Source organism: Lissotriton helveticus, chromosome 6 (assembly GCF_964261635.1).
Source record: "Lissotriton helveticus chromosome 6, aLisHel1.1, whole genome shotgun sequence".
NCBI lineage: Eukaryota > Metazoa > Chordata > Amphibia > Caudata > Salamandridae > Lissotriton > Lissotriton helveticus.
The window spans coordinates 333,016,326-333,029,513 of NC_136067.1; the positions used below are offsets into that span (position 1 = coordinate 333,016,326).

The 13,188-nt window shown below is 43.4% G+C and overlaps 1 protein-coding gene across 3 annotated transcripts in view; it reads left to right on the forward strand.

Annotated features, from left to right (window-relative positions):
* The window catches only part of NBAS (NBAS subunit of NRZ tethering complex), a 2,361,081-nt gene that overhangs the window by 1,330,945 nt on the left and 1,016,948 nt on the right, over window positions 1-13,188 (forward strand). For all 3 annotated transcript variants that reach the window (XM_078647778.1, XM_078647779.1, XM_078647780.1), the window contains one exon: window positions 7,828-7,938. In XM_078647778.1, the coding sequence (XP_078503904.1) occupies window positions 7,828-7,938 (111 nt within the window). The remainder of the gene's footprint in view (window positions 1-7,827; window positions 7,939-13,188) is intronic.

The following is a 13,188-nucleotide window of genomic DNA, read 5'->3' on the forward strand; positions in this document are numbered from 1 at the left end:
GTGACATTGTGCATCAAGATACGGTTTGTCAGATCACATGTCTCGTATTTATACCATAATGCATTGCTATTCACATAGTAATTAGTCAAATTTCCTGCCACTAGTGAGGTCTTTCGGCATAGAATTTCTTAATATAACTGGGGTGCAAAACTGGGGAAGTGTTCATGGAGTTCTCGGCACTGGTGTCGAATGGGGCCTTAGGGTGGCATGTGCCCCGATTGATGGTAGTTCTGCTTGTTTCCGGGGGCGAGGTGGGGAACTGTGGTCGGTCTAGCTTCGGGATCCGCCCTTCGATTGGGGCGTATTGCGTGGCACTAATAACAAACGACTTTAGGAGTGCGATGCTGGAGGAGATCTGGCGCACGTTTTTGTGGTCTGTACTTGCGAATGTGTGTCTCGTGGTGTGTGGGGGTCCTCCTCTGGTTCGTCATGGGGTAGTGGTCGTTTGAATTGATTCAGTAGAATAGCCCATTCCAATGATATGGGGTGTTTACGCTTCCCTTTCACCTCTTCCTCTCACCTCTTCCTCTCGTAATGTTTTCTCACCTGCCGTTGCCCATTTGTGTACCGCACCCCACCCCACCCATGCTGCGATCGGAGGGCCTGTGGGGGACCGCCAGTGAATGGCTATGTTCCGTTTAGCTAGTAAAATGGCCAACAAGGTATATCTGAGGGGCACTTTGAGTTGTTTCCACTTCCGAAAGATACCCATTGCACAGGCTTCCCAGATGTTCAGATAAGTGAGCCCGGTAAGATCCCTGAGTGACTTATGAATGTGTTGCCAATATGGTTGTAGTGTGGGGCAGCTCCAGAACATATGATAAAAATCTGCTGCTTGTAAGCGGAATCTGGGACATAGAAACTGGGTGTTGGGGTAAAATTGTTGGAGGCCCGCTGGTGTCATATACGCTCTGTGCAGGATGTAGAATTGTATATTTTTGAAACGCGCATTTCGAGACACCTTTTTGGGGTGTTCGAGAGCCCTCTCCCATTCTTTCTCATGTAGCAAGCGTCTTAGTTCCTCTTTCCAGGTGGCCCATAGGGTCTCTAGTGGTCTGTTCATGAGTTCCCTGTTTGCTTTATAGAGCCATGTGACCAGGTGTCGTCCCACTCCCATATGTAAAATTGTGTGTATGACTGGGTGTGTAGCTGGTTCCCCTGTCGAGAGGTCATGGTACTGTCGATAGTTTACGAGGAGTTGGCGGTGGAGTAGAAACTGGCCAGCCGGGAGATCATGGTCATCTATAAGTCGTTGGAATGGCCTAAGTTGTCCATCTTCAGATAGCGACTCCTTCTCAGTGATGCCGCAGTCTGTCCATGTATGTAACATGTTAGATGTGTAGTAGTTTTTGTGTTTGGGCCATCCAACCCGCGGAAGATGGGAGGAGTATGGGCGTTTCCCTGACGACATACGGTGTATCCTTTGCATGCACTTGTGTGCCACTGTTACTTGTAGGGGATATGTATGTCTTGGTTTGGTGCCAGGTAATTGTAGACGACGGAGTTCTGGAATGGGCACTGAACCAGTCGCAGTATATGTCTCCCCTATGTGTCTGCCTGCCGTCCAGTAGGAGAGCCACTGCAATTGTACGGCTAGGAAATAGGATTTGAAGGATGGGGCGGCCAGTGATCCCTGTGTGATGGGTAGTTGTAGCTTTGTTAGTGCTATCCTATGTCTGTTTGTCCCCCATATCAGGGAGCTGAGGAGTGCGTCTAAGTCTCGGAAGAAGGTTCTGGGCGGGATTATTTGTAGATTTGTGAAGTAGTATAGTAGCCGTGGAACTATTATCATTTTGGCGATAGCCACCCAGCCTATCGGGGCTAATGAGAGGTTTCTCCAGAATCCTACAGAGGATCTGATGCCGGCCAGTGCCCTACGGTGGTTGCCTTCATAGATGTCGGTCGGTGTGTGATAGAGATGAACCCCAAGGTATCGGGGGGCATCTGCGCTCCAGGATATGTTCTGATCGCCTAGCCTGACATCCGGGGGGGGGGGAAGGTTCGGTGTAGTGGGTACACTGTAGATTTATCCCAATTTAATCGTAGCCCGGAGACCTCCCCAAATTCTGTCAGCATTACCCAGATGGGTTTTATATACTCGGTGATGTCTCTGATATATCTTAGAAGGTCATCGGCATACATAGAAACACTGTGCACGGCATCTGCTATGGGAATGTCCCATTGTTCTCCCTCTCGTCGCAACCGTATAGCCAGTGGTTCTACCGCGAGGGTGAAGAGCAGAGGCGAGAGCGGGCAGCCCTGCCTCGTGCCTCACCTCACTGTGGATTCCGGCAAAATGTATCGCCCTATACGTAAACGCGAGGTGAGTTTGGTGTATAAGAGTTGTGTATACGCCAAGAGGGTGGGGCCAAGTCCTATTCGCTGTAGCACCGAGAAGAGATACTGTCATGTTAGGGTGTCAAAGGCCTTTTCGAAGTCTAGGATAAGGCAGGCCTCTCGGGGGTAGGTGTCACCCACTTGATCTTAGACATGGAATAGTCAGCGTATGTTCTGGGATGTGTTTCTGCCCGGGTCGAAACCACACTGATCAGGATGTACCAGGAGTCGTATGATTTTTGTGTATCTATCCGCTAATATCTTCCCCAAGATCTTGCAATCGGTGGATAGGAGCGTGATGGGGCGGTAGGATGCCATCAGTTGTGGGTCGCGGTTGGGTTTCAGGAAGGTTACAATAACCAATTCCCGGAGGGATCTCGGCTGCTCCCCTTTATCCAATGCTGTGGTGAAAATCACCACCAGTCGAGGGACCAATAAGGGGGAGAAGGTTGTGTAGTATTCTAAGGGGAGTCCGTCTAGCCCCGGTGCTTTGTTATGAGTAAGGTGTGTAGGGCCAGAGTAATATCCGCGGGTTGTATAACCGCCTCTAATGACGTACTATCTTATTTTGTAATCTTAGGGATCGAGAAAATGGTCTATTATGTCCTGCTTGATCAGGGTTGGGTAACAGCAAACCACCGAGTAGTGTTGGTGGAATGCTGAAAGTATCTGATCTTGAGACCGTACTAGATTGCCGTGGGAGCCTATCACTTCAGTTATGGGTTTCATGTCGCTGTCTCGTTTAGCTAACCATGCTAATAAGGTGCCTGTTTTATCTCGTTCTTTGTGCATTCGGGTTGCATACGTCCTGAAATTGCATCGTCGGAGGTCGACGCAGGCCGTTCGATATTCCGTCTTGGCCTTGGCGATCTGTGTCGCCACCTCTTCCGATAAGTTGTCTTGTTTTGTAGCGGTGATGAGTTGCTTTTTGGCCTTGGTGAGTGCCTGTTCTAGGATCTGTTTTACCCCCACTATTTGATTAATACATTCTCCAAGGGCCATCACTTTATATCTGTCCCAATCTACCAATGTGGAGGATGCTGTCCCAGCGTTGTTAGTGAAGTGGTCCTGTATACTTTGCCCCTGGTCCTGTTTGAAGACTGGATCTGCTAGGCAGTCTCGTTGGAGTCTCCACGTGGGAACTGGGGGGTGTGGTGACTCCAATTTAATCGCAGAATGTGGGCGTCATGGTCACAAATAATCCTACCCATGTAGTCTGTGTGTTGCAGTTTGTGCAGAACCGCCGCTGAGCATAAGAATCTGTCTAGTCGGACTCTGAGGTTATGTGGGATGGAGTGGAACGTGTACAGCCTAGACAGTGGATGTTGCATTCTCCGTGCGTCAGTGAGCGCCCATTGTGTGACCCAGGCCCTGAATCGTTCAGTTTGTTTCTGGGCGGTGTAGTGTGTGGGTGGGGGTTGGGAGCGGTCCAAAGTTAGGTCTAGTGTGCAATTGTAATCGCCCCCTAAAATCCATGGTATGGAGGCAAATTGGGCGAGTACCCCAGTGAGGCGATCTCATAACTTGTCCTGTTCTACGTTTGGGGCGTATAGACTACCCAGTAGCACAGAGTGTCTGTCGAGGAGGCCCTCTAATAGGGCATATCTACCTTTTTTTGTCTACCACCTGTCTATGTTCCTGAAAGGGGGTCCCTGGTCGCACCCAAATCAGCGCTCCCCGTGAGTAAGCAGAATATGATGTGGCACATATGGTACCTCGCCATTTGGGCTGTAGCTTGCTTATCTTGTTGTTAGTAAGATGCGTCTTTTATAAAAACGCGATCTGAGCGTTTTGGCGTTTCGTATATGAGTATAAGGCATATCGCTTGTGTGGTGTATGAAGGCCTCGGGCGTTAAGTTTTAGGATGCTGATGTCGGCATTCTGTGTCGTTATAGCCATGTAATATTGTCAGTGCTCTTTTGAATGGATTGTGCCTACCGGAGCATGGTGACCAATGTGTCTCCTGTGGTGTGAGGGGCACATATAATACCATCTGCCTCCCATACAAGTGTCTGGGTACCCTGTTGTGTGAGGTTCCATTAGGGGGTGGGGTGATTCTGAACAAGGGTAGGAAACGGTGAAAACTGGGGTCGGGAATCTTTCCCAATGCTAAGTACCCATCGCTGTCAGCGATACATCCAAACCTACTCTCTCTAAAAGGGAGAGTTCAACAATGTACAGTGGGGGTGGCAGTACGTGTAAGCGAGGCATTTCGCTGATCGGGCCTTAGTAGGATCCCGTAGCGTCGTCTGTGGCATGCTGAATCATGTCTGTGTCACATGTGTTCAATAAGTAAGTTCAGGTTGCATAGATCATTTAGGGTTGATGGTAAGATCATCTCATGCCGGGAGGAAGTTCATTTGCCCATCCATCATAGTATCAGCTGTCTGGGGGGTGACCATGAGGGGGTGTAACTGAGTCCACTCCAGAAAATGTTCCATCACTATCGTCCTCCCCTTCTGATTAGAAGAGGTGTGGCATCGTGCGTATTCGGTTCTGGATTGTTGCATGCAGCGGTGGTCCGCCCATTCGTGTGCTTCTTCTGCACTTGTGAAAAGGTAGTTGAGACATTATAGAGTATTTTGAGGGGGACTTAGAAGAGGAGGGTGTATTGTATTTTGTTTGCACGCAGTCTACGTTTTACTTCCAGTAACGATGATCTTTGCTGTAGCACCGCTCATGCGTAGTCCGGGAATATCTTTATCTGTTTGTTTTCCATGTGCAGAGGGCCTGCTTGTCTGGCTGCTCGAAGCACCGCATCCCGGTCTCGGAAGTGTAAGAATTTCGACAGCATCGGTCGGAGCTGGTACTCTGTTGGCACGTTCAATGGAGAAGAACGCCGTCCTGTCCGTCGCGGGGGCGAAGGATTTCACCCATGTTTCTATGTACTCCAGCGGGTCTGTGCCTTCCATTCCCTCCACATGACCCAGCACGCGAATGTTGCAGCGTCGTGAACGCCCTTCCAAGTCCTCTGTACGTTCCTCTATGGTGGGCAGTTGGCTCAGGACATCTTGCAGTGTCTTTTGGTGTATCTTGATGGTGGTCCAGTGTCCAGTTCGCCTCCCTACAGGTCTTGGGGAGACGTAAGGTGCTGTGCGTGTTGGTGTCGGTGGGTAGGGCCTTGCAAGGGGTCCCTGGTGAGCTGACAGTCCGTTCGTGTGTTACACCTTTGGTGGAGTATGCAGACTTATGCAGGAGCAGCAGGGATTACATCGCAACCATGTTAGTCAGGCAGCATCCATCTTAGGTGTGTTCGTGTCTCACTGCATTAAGGGGTGGGGGGGTCATCACTGTAGTAGTTCCACCTGTGGCGAGGATTTCAGTTGCTCACCTCAGTCTCGCTTATGTGGAGTGTCCATGAAAGGCTCCTGAGTCACGATCTCGACAGCACCGTTTCGCTGTGGGTCTCAGACGCCATCTTAGGTCAAGGCAACCCAAGAAAAAAGCAGTCCTGTAATCTGTGGAACTGAGGATGATTGTCGGCTCCCCTTCCACACGTTGCAAGGAATCCGGTTGCTCACCTCAGTCTAGCCGATGTTAGGTTTCCGTGAAGGGCTCCTGGCTCACGATCTCAGCAGCGCCATTAGTTTTGGGACCTAAGCACCATTTTAGGTCCAGGCATCGCCGATAAAAGGAACACCCTTGTACTCTGTCGGCTCACCATCACCGCAGGTTGTAAATTGCACTGCGAGTTCATGTTGTAGCGAACCTGTGGCAGAAGCGGTTGTAGTGGCGTGCTGGTTCCCGGCGATGCCCGTCGTAGGCTCCGTCACTCTTGGCCTGCAGTCAGGAGTGGGCGGATGCCATCTTGCCGCCAAAAGCCTGAGTTCCGTTTTCTTCGGTTTTCCGCTGAGAATGCCCCCAGTTATTGAGACTTTGGGGAACCGTCAGGTGCAGCTTACAGTCCGACACTTGGATGGCGCCTTAGCAGCCTAAAACGGCGCGGGGAAATGGGCAATATGCTGGCCCGATCGCGGAGCCTCAGCAGAGCGCGTCTGCCCTCATAGCCGGCTTGGCCACCACGCCCCTCTCTCTACACTGTACATGTTTAGCAAATGTGTCAAAAAATTTAAATTATGCTACACTACAAAAATACAGATCAGCACTGAACAGAAAATGTAAGCAAGCGTTAGCAAAGCCAATAGGTTTCGCCTATTTGAGATATATTGGCTTTGTCCATTTTTTAGACATGTTGCACAGTAGCTTCAACTGTTTTGCCACATGGCTTACAGTAAAGAAAACAAGCATTTGCAATGCAATAGGTCTCATATTTGCGAGAGTTTGAGCCATTGACAGTGTAAACGACAAAGCATTTATTTATGACTTGGTTTTTAAAACATAAACAAGACATTGTCATTTACATAGCCAATAGCTTAAATTCTCACAAATGCGTGACCTATTGCATTGCAAATGCTTGTTTTTGTTGAAATATATATATATATATATATATATATATATATAAAAATTCCACGACAGGCATCATTGAGCATCTCAAGCAAATACATGTATATTAATTATTAAAGGGAAGCACATTCTGGACCATAAGCGTAGGGCTCGTGCTGTCTAACCCTTGTGTCTTCTTGTGTAGTACTTTGTTGAGGTCTGGACGAATCGCCGGTTGGCGAGAAACATGTTGACCACACCAGGGGGTTGAGTTAGTTTTCTGTATACCTATACGGTCTCTAGCTCCCCTCTCACCCCTTTTAATCAGGGAATCAGCCACGTCAATAAAAGCCTTTGTGGACTGATCACCCTTTTTAACTTTTACTCACTTTTGCACCTGACTACACTTTCCTCCATCCTCACTCACACCCACCATCGGCAAGGAACAAAAGAACCCCGCCAAAAGAGTGCCTTCGGGTTCCCCGTCAGACATTGCAGTGCCGGTCTGTCGAGGGGCAGTGAGTCGATGATGATACTGGACACCCTTCAGTCAGGGTGTGTTTCACACCTAATACTCTGGGTGTGTGAGGCTCTCTAAGTTCCGACAAGGGAACCCTTCCAGTCCCTTGACTTGTGATATCAACTCTCTTCTCCACTCTGTAGCACTTTCCCCGGGGAACTTTGTATTCTGCTGTATGCGCTGGATACACATCCCACCATGGCTCAACCAAATAAACAAGGGAACTGTGAAGGGGATTAGGAATAGAATCTGAGCAAGCAGTAACACATGGAGAGACACTCATGGCCCTCAAAGCATAAATGGCATGTCCTTTTGGTATTCAGTAGTAATATGGCTCACTGAGTCAGATCTGACTGCTGAGATTTGTGTGTGTCAAATTGAAGGTGCTCCAACGAGTTGCTTGCTAGGATTGAATAGAATATACAGTGCTTCGAAACGGCAAAGAAAACTAGAGATACGTTATTATGGTTTAACTCTTTGTGGGGTACATTTATCACAAATCCAAGTAACTGGTATTAAAACTGTATGCCTCGTATTTTCAATGTAAATCTAAGGTTCTGTCTTCTAACAGCTAATTCTCTTTACAGAACGCTTGAGGAAAATGTCTACAAAATCGCGCTCTCCCTGGCTCATCGCTATAATGTGCCACTTTGGGAAGTTTATATGACACATTTGGAGTTTCTTTTCACGGACAGCGGGTATGTGTTTCATGTTAAGAATTTCTGAAAGAATGATAACTTCATTTTGCTGATTTTTCACAGATTTGTGGTGTCTGTGTTGGAAAACAGCCATCATACAACCGTCTATGTTAGATTCCATTTTGTGATTATTCCAGTTCTTACTCAGTGGCTCTCTGCCACTGTTTCTTAAGCGCTTCAGCCCGTTAATGACCTGTTAAAATGTTAGTTGAGTTGTGAATATAATTAATGAAGTGTAGTTTGCAGCGTGAGGGCCTTATGTTTTCCTTGTAAATTGATTTGCAAACATGAATTGCTAAATTAGTAATTGAGTGTATCTTGCAGCCCTATGGTGTAGTATCTCATCTTCGGGTAGAAAGTAAGGGTGAATGTAACTTTCCCTTTATATCCTTGTAAATTTGATTTTGAATGTAGATTTCGCCTTCACTTCTAGACAAAGATCACTCTACTCAGTATCTTTAGACAGTTACTTGAAAACAGCACCAAAGGTCTTTACATAAATGCATGACCGGGGGCGCAAGTTATGCATACTTTATCCATAACTGGCCAATTTCAGTTTTGTTTAGGATTTGTTTTGTCCCTATAACTGCACTTTAACTCTGTTTTTTTCACTGACTATCTCAGCCTTTTTAAAACGTATCTTAGGGTCTTATAACCAAAGCTAACCATAACTTTACTTTATCCTTCATTGTTTCATTGATTAATTGTTGGTTACCATGCCTCATTCTGGTGTGATTATATGCGGTATCTTAATATTAAAGCCCCTTGATGGTTCCTTCTTGAACGATTCGAAGCTGTGGGAAAATGTGAACGCTCTGACGGTTGCATAATCCAGGTGATCCTGGTTTATTGGTCTATTATGGAATAGTAACTACATACCAGATATTAGACAAAAGAATCCAAGCTACGAATGCTAGAATCAGAAAGTATCATTTCTTTAGAAAGTAAACTTTCCACATGGCTTAATTCGGATGAAGAACTGAGTACCCATTATTCTTGATGGGTCTTGTTACAACTGGGGCCACAGCTGTTTAACCTCTATCTGAAAATTATCCAATTATGGATGCAACTGTTTAGAAGCATACATGCATAATGTGCTCTGATAAGATATATGTGTTAGTGGTTCGCGCGAGCGCGCGTTTCAAAATGGCCGCCGCGCTGTAAGCTCTCCCGTTTTTTCGCCCGTTTCTCTATTTAAACGACAAATTCCTGTCACAATATTTTTACAAATGGGGTCGCTGGCTTAGTTAAGCTGCTATTTACCTCCTGAAGTGTTTTTAGGTGATTCCAGTCGACGGAAGTGGTGCTTGCAGCCTCATGGTTCCTGCTCCCTGCTCTGTATGAAGGTACTGCCTGGATTGTGTGTCAGGGGGGCGGAGCAGTCTTCAGGAAAGGGCCTGGCTTGGGACTAGCCACACCCACAGCCCTGTTTAGCTGCTGCACCAGTGTTTCTCAGAGGAATTCTTCATATTCTTTTTTCTATTCCTTCTGACATTTGCAAATTAATTATTTTAATTTTAAATACGTTAATTTTCTCCTTTTTAAAATGGAAAATAAGAATTCTGCCAATAATAAAAGGAGACAGCAGGTTTCACCTCCTCCATTGAAGGCTAAAGTGGTAGAGTCTTCTGAGCCTTCATTGTCTTTAATTTTGGAGGAAATTCAAGCACTTCGTGCTAATACTGAAACTAATCCGACAGAAGTTAAAAGTGTACGAAGAGAAATGGCTAGTTTATCTATGAAAATCTCTGACAATTCCATCAAGATTCAAGATAATAAAGCCAAAATAGATGCTATTACTCCGCTGATGTCAAAAATTGCTCCTATGAGTACGCATCTTGTTGAGTTGGAAAATCGTCACAGGCAATATAATCTTCGCATCTTTAACTTACCGGAGGAAGTTGAGGGGTCTAATTGCCGATTATATTTGGAGTCTTTGATTCCTGGTCTTTTAAATATTAAATTTCCAGAAAAATTTGAGGTTGAAAAAGCTCACAGAATCCCTTCTCACCGCAACCCTCAACATTCTAAGCCAAGACAAATGATATTTAAAGTATTTCGTCATCATCATTTGGTTTTGATCAGGAAAGCTGCAAGAGAAATTCCCTCATTGATGGTCAATGGCTCTAAAATTTTTATTCACCAGGACTGTGCTAAAGAAACTGTGGCAATACGTAAGGAATTTTCTGACCTCCGTCCGCAATTAAGAAGTTTGGGTTTCAAGTACGGTCTCTTTGATCCTTCTATGATGCGCATATGGAAAGACAATTTTTCAAAATCTTTCTACCGTCCAGAAGAACTTTGACATTTTCTTGATCTTCAGTTGCAGCATTCGATGGATACTCATGACCCTGCCACTTGAAATAACTTTTTGTCGACAGCTGTTTATGCTAATTCTTCAATTTTTGGGCTCCAGCGGTTTTGGCTATGCTTGTAATGTGTGTGTGCGTTTCACTCTTCATATTTATGTTCATTGTTTGTTTGTTTTTTTGTCAGTCTTTCTATTTTCTACCCTCTCTTTTTTTCCTTTATTATTCACTAGAGCTACTCACTCCTTTTCTATGCGTTTCTTCTTTCATTCTCCTCTTCTCTTTTTCTTTCGTCTTCTTTCATTATGGTTGACATTCACGTTATTCCGTTAAATGTTAAAGGTTTGCGCCATCCAGTCAAACGTACGAAGATTTTGGATTATTTGGGCAGCTCTAAAGCTGATTTTTGTTTTATACAAGAAACTCATGTGGATGATAAAATATTAGGTTATATGAAAAGAAAGTGGGTTGATAGTATTGTTTCTTCTCCTGCTAATGGTAAGAAAAATGGTGTGGCGATTTTATTTGCAAAGAAGACTCATTGTCAAATATTGAATAAGTTTACTGACTCAGACGGTAGATACTTAATGGTTAAGGTTAAGGTCTATGATTCTATTGTTTACTTACTTAATGTTTATGGGCCCACTGCTGATGATCCTGTTTTTTGGTCCAATCTTGCAACGCAGGTACTAAAAATTGGAAATGTCCCTTTAATTATGGCTGGTGACAATGTAATATCTGATCCTCTGCTAGATAGATTATCTCAAATGAAATTTCATCCTTCCAAGGCGTATTTTGCATTTAAAAAGTTTCTTCAAACTACTAAATTAGTCGATATTTGGCGTATCCATTTTCCTACTGAAAAATGTTTTACTTTTTTTTCTAACCCACACAATTCACACTCTAGACTTAATTATATTTTAGTTTCCAGACAGCTTACTACCTCTATCAAAACCCCTAAGATTGGAAATATTGATATTTCTGATCACGCTATGATTTCTTGCATATTAAATCTCAATTATACTTTCCTAATTACTCTAGATGGAGAATGAACTCTGGCATAGCGCTAAAAGAACATAACAAACCACAACTCTTAAATGCCATTACTGATTACTTTCAATTGAACCCAGAAGGTTCTACTTCTTCAGTCACTCGGTGGGATGCTTTTAAAGCTTATATTAGAGGAGCTACTATTTCAATTATGGCCCATGAAAATAAAACTTTTAACGCCAATATTAAACACTTAGAAAAACAAATAATGAAGTATGAACGGCTCTTTATCACATCTAATGATCCGAAATATAGAGATAAATTACAAAAGTTACGTTATGAGTTTAATACTATTCTCAGTAAAAGGGCGGGTATCCAACTTAATAAAGCTAAAGCTAAATTTAGTTTTAATGCAAACAAGTCTGAACGACTTTTAGCGAATTACCTTCGTATTAAAAAAGATAAATCCCAAATTACTTCTATTCGTAACCCCTCTGGTAAATTGGCCTTGTCTCATAAAGATATTGTTGCTGAATTTCTAGATTTTTATTCTAATTTATATGATAAGCCTGATTTTAATGATGATTCCCTGGTAAATTCCTTCCTTTCCTCATGTGATCTCCATAAGCTCTCTCAGTCTGACAAAGCTGCGCTAGATATACCCATTACTATGGATGAACTTCTATCTGCTATTAAATCACTTAAATAAAATAAATCTCCTCGTCCTGATGGGTTACCAGCTGAGTTTTATAAAGAATTCCAATCCCATCTCTCGCCTTTTTTGCTTCAACTTTTTACATCCTTTGCTTCTTCAGGAAGTACGTCTGGTTCTTTTACAGAAGCTTTAATTATTGTTCTTCCTAAACCAGATAAAGACCCCTCTCTGGTTTCCAACTATCGCCCCATTTCTTTAATAAATCAAGATTGTAAACTATATGCTAAAATTCTGGCCACACGTGTATCCCCTATACTAGATTCTATTATTCATCCTGATCAGTCAGGGTTTATGAAAAATATATATTCAACTAACAATACAAGAACTTTACTACATGTCATTGAACAAGGTCATACTTTAGTTAGTCCCGCAGGTGTCATGGCTTTAGCTGCGGAAAAAGCTTTTGACATACTTCACCTGCACTTTTTATTTCATACTTTAACGTCTTTTAATTTTGGTGATACTTTTATTCGTATGATTTCGGCCTTATATTATGCACCCACTGCCCGCCTATTTATTAATGGCTAAGTTTCCAATCAATTCTCCCTTTACAGAGGTACACGTCAAGGTTGTCCCCTTTCCCCACTTTTGTTTTTATTAGGTATTGAACCTTTTCTTGCCTCTATTAAAAAATGTAATACTATCATAGGAATTAAGATTAAGGATGTTACAATAAAACCTTTAGCATATGCTGACGATGTGCTTTTATTTATCAATGATCCAATTTCCTCTTTTCCCTCCTTAATAGATATTATTGCACAATATTCGTTGGTGTCTGGGTACAAATTGAATACTAATAAAACAGATTTTTTTCCTTTAAATGTTTATTGTACTCCTGATATGATTCCCATGCATGAAATTATCTGGCAAAAACATAAACTAAAATATCTGGGCATTTTATTCTCTTCCTCATTAAAATCAACATTAACTTTTAATAATGATTTTGTTTTAAATTTTATCAAAGATAAAATATCTAAATGGTCTACACTACATCTTTCATGGTGGGGAAGAATGGAATCTATTAAAATGAATATTGCTCCTAAAATATTTTACACTCTCGCCATGATCCCCATTCAATTTCCGTTAAAGTTTTATAAAGATACTGATAAACTTCTTTCCAAGTTTCTCTGGAATAATAAAGCTCCACGTATTAGTTACACAAAATTGAAAATGACTAAATGTAACGCTGGTTTTGGTATTCCTGACTTTCTTCTTTACCACAAAGCGTTTGTTTTA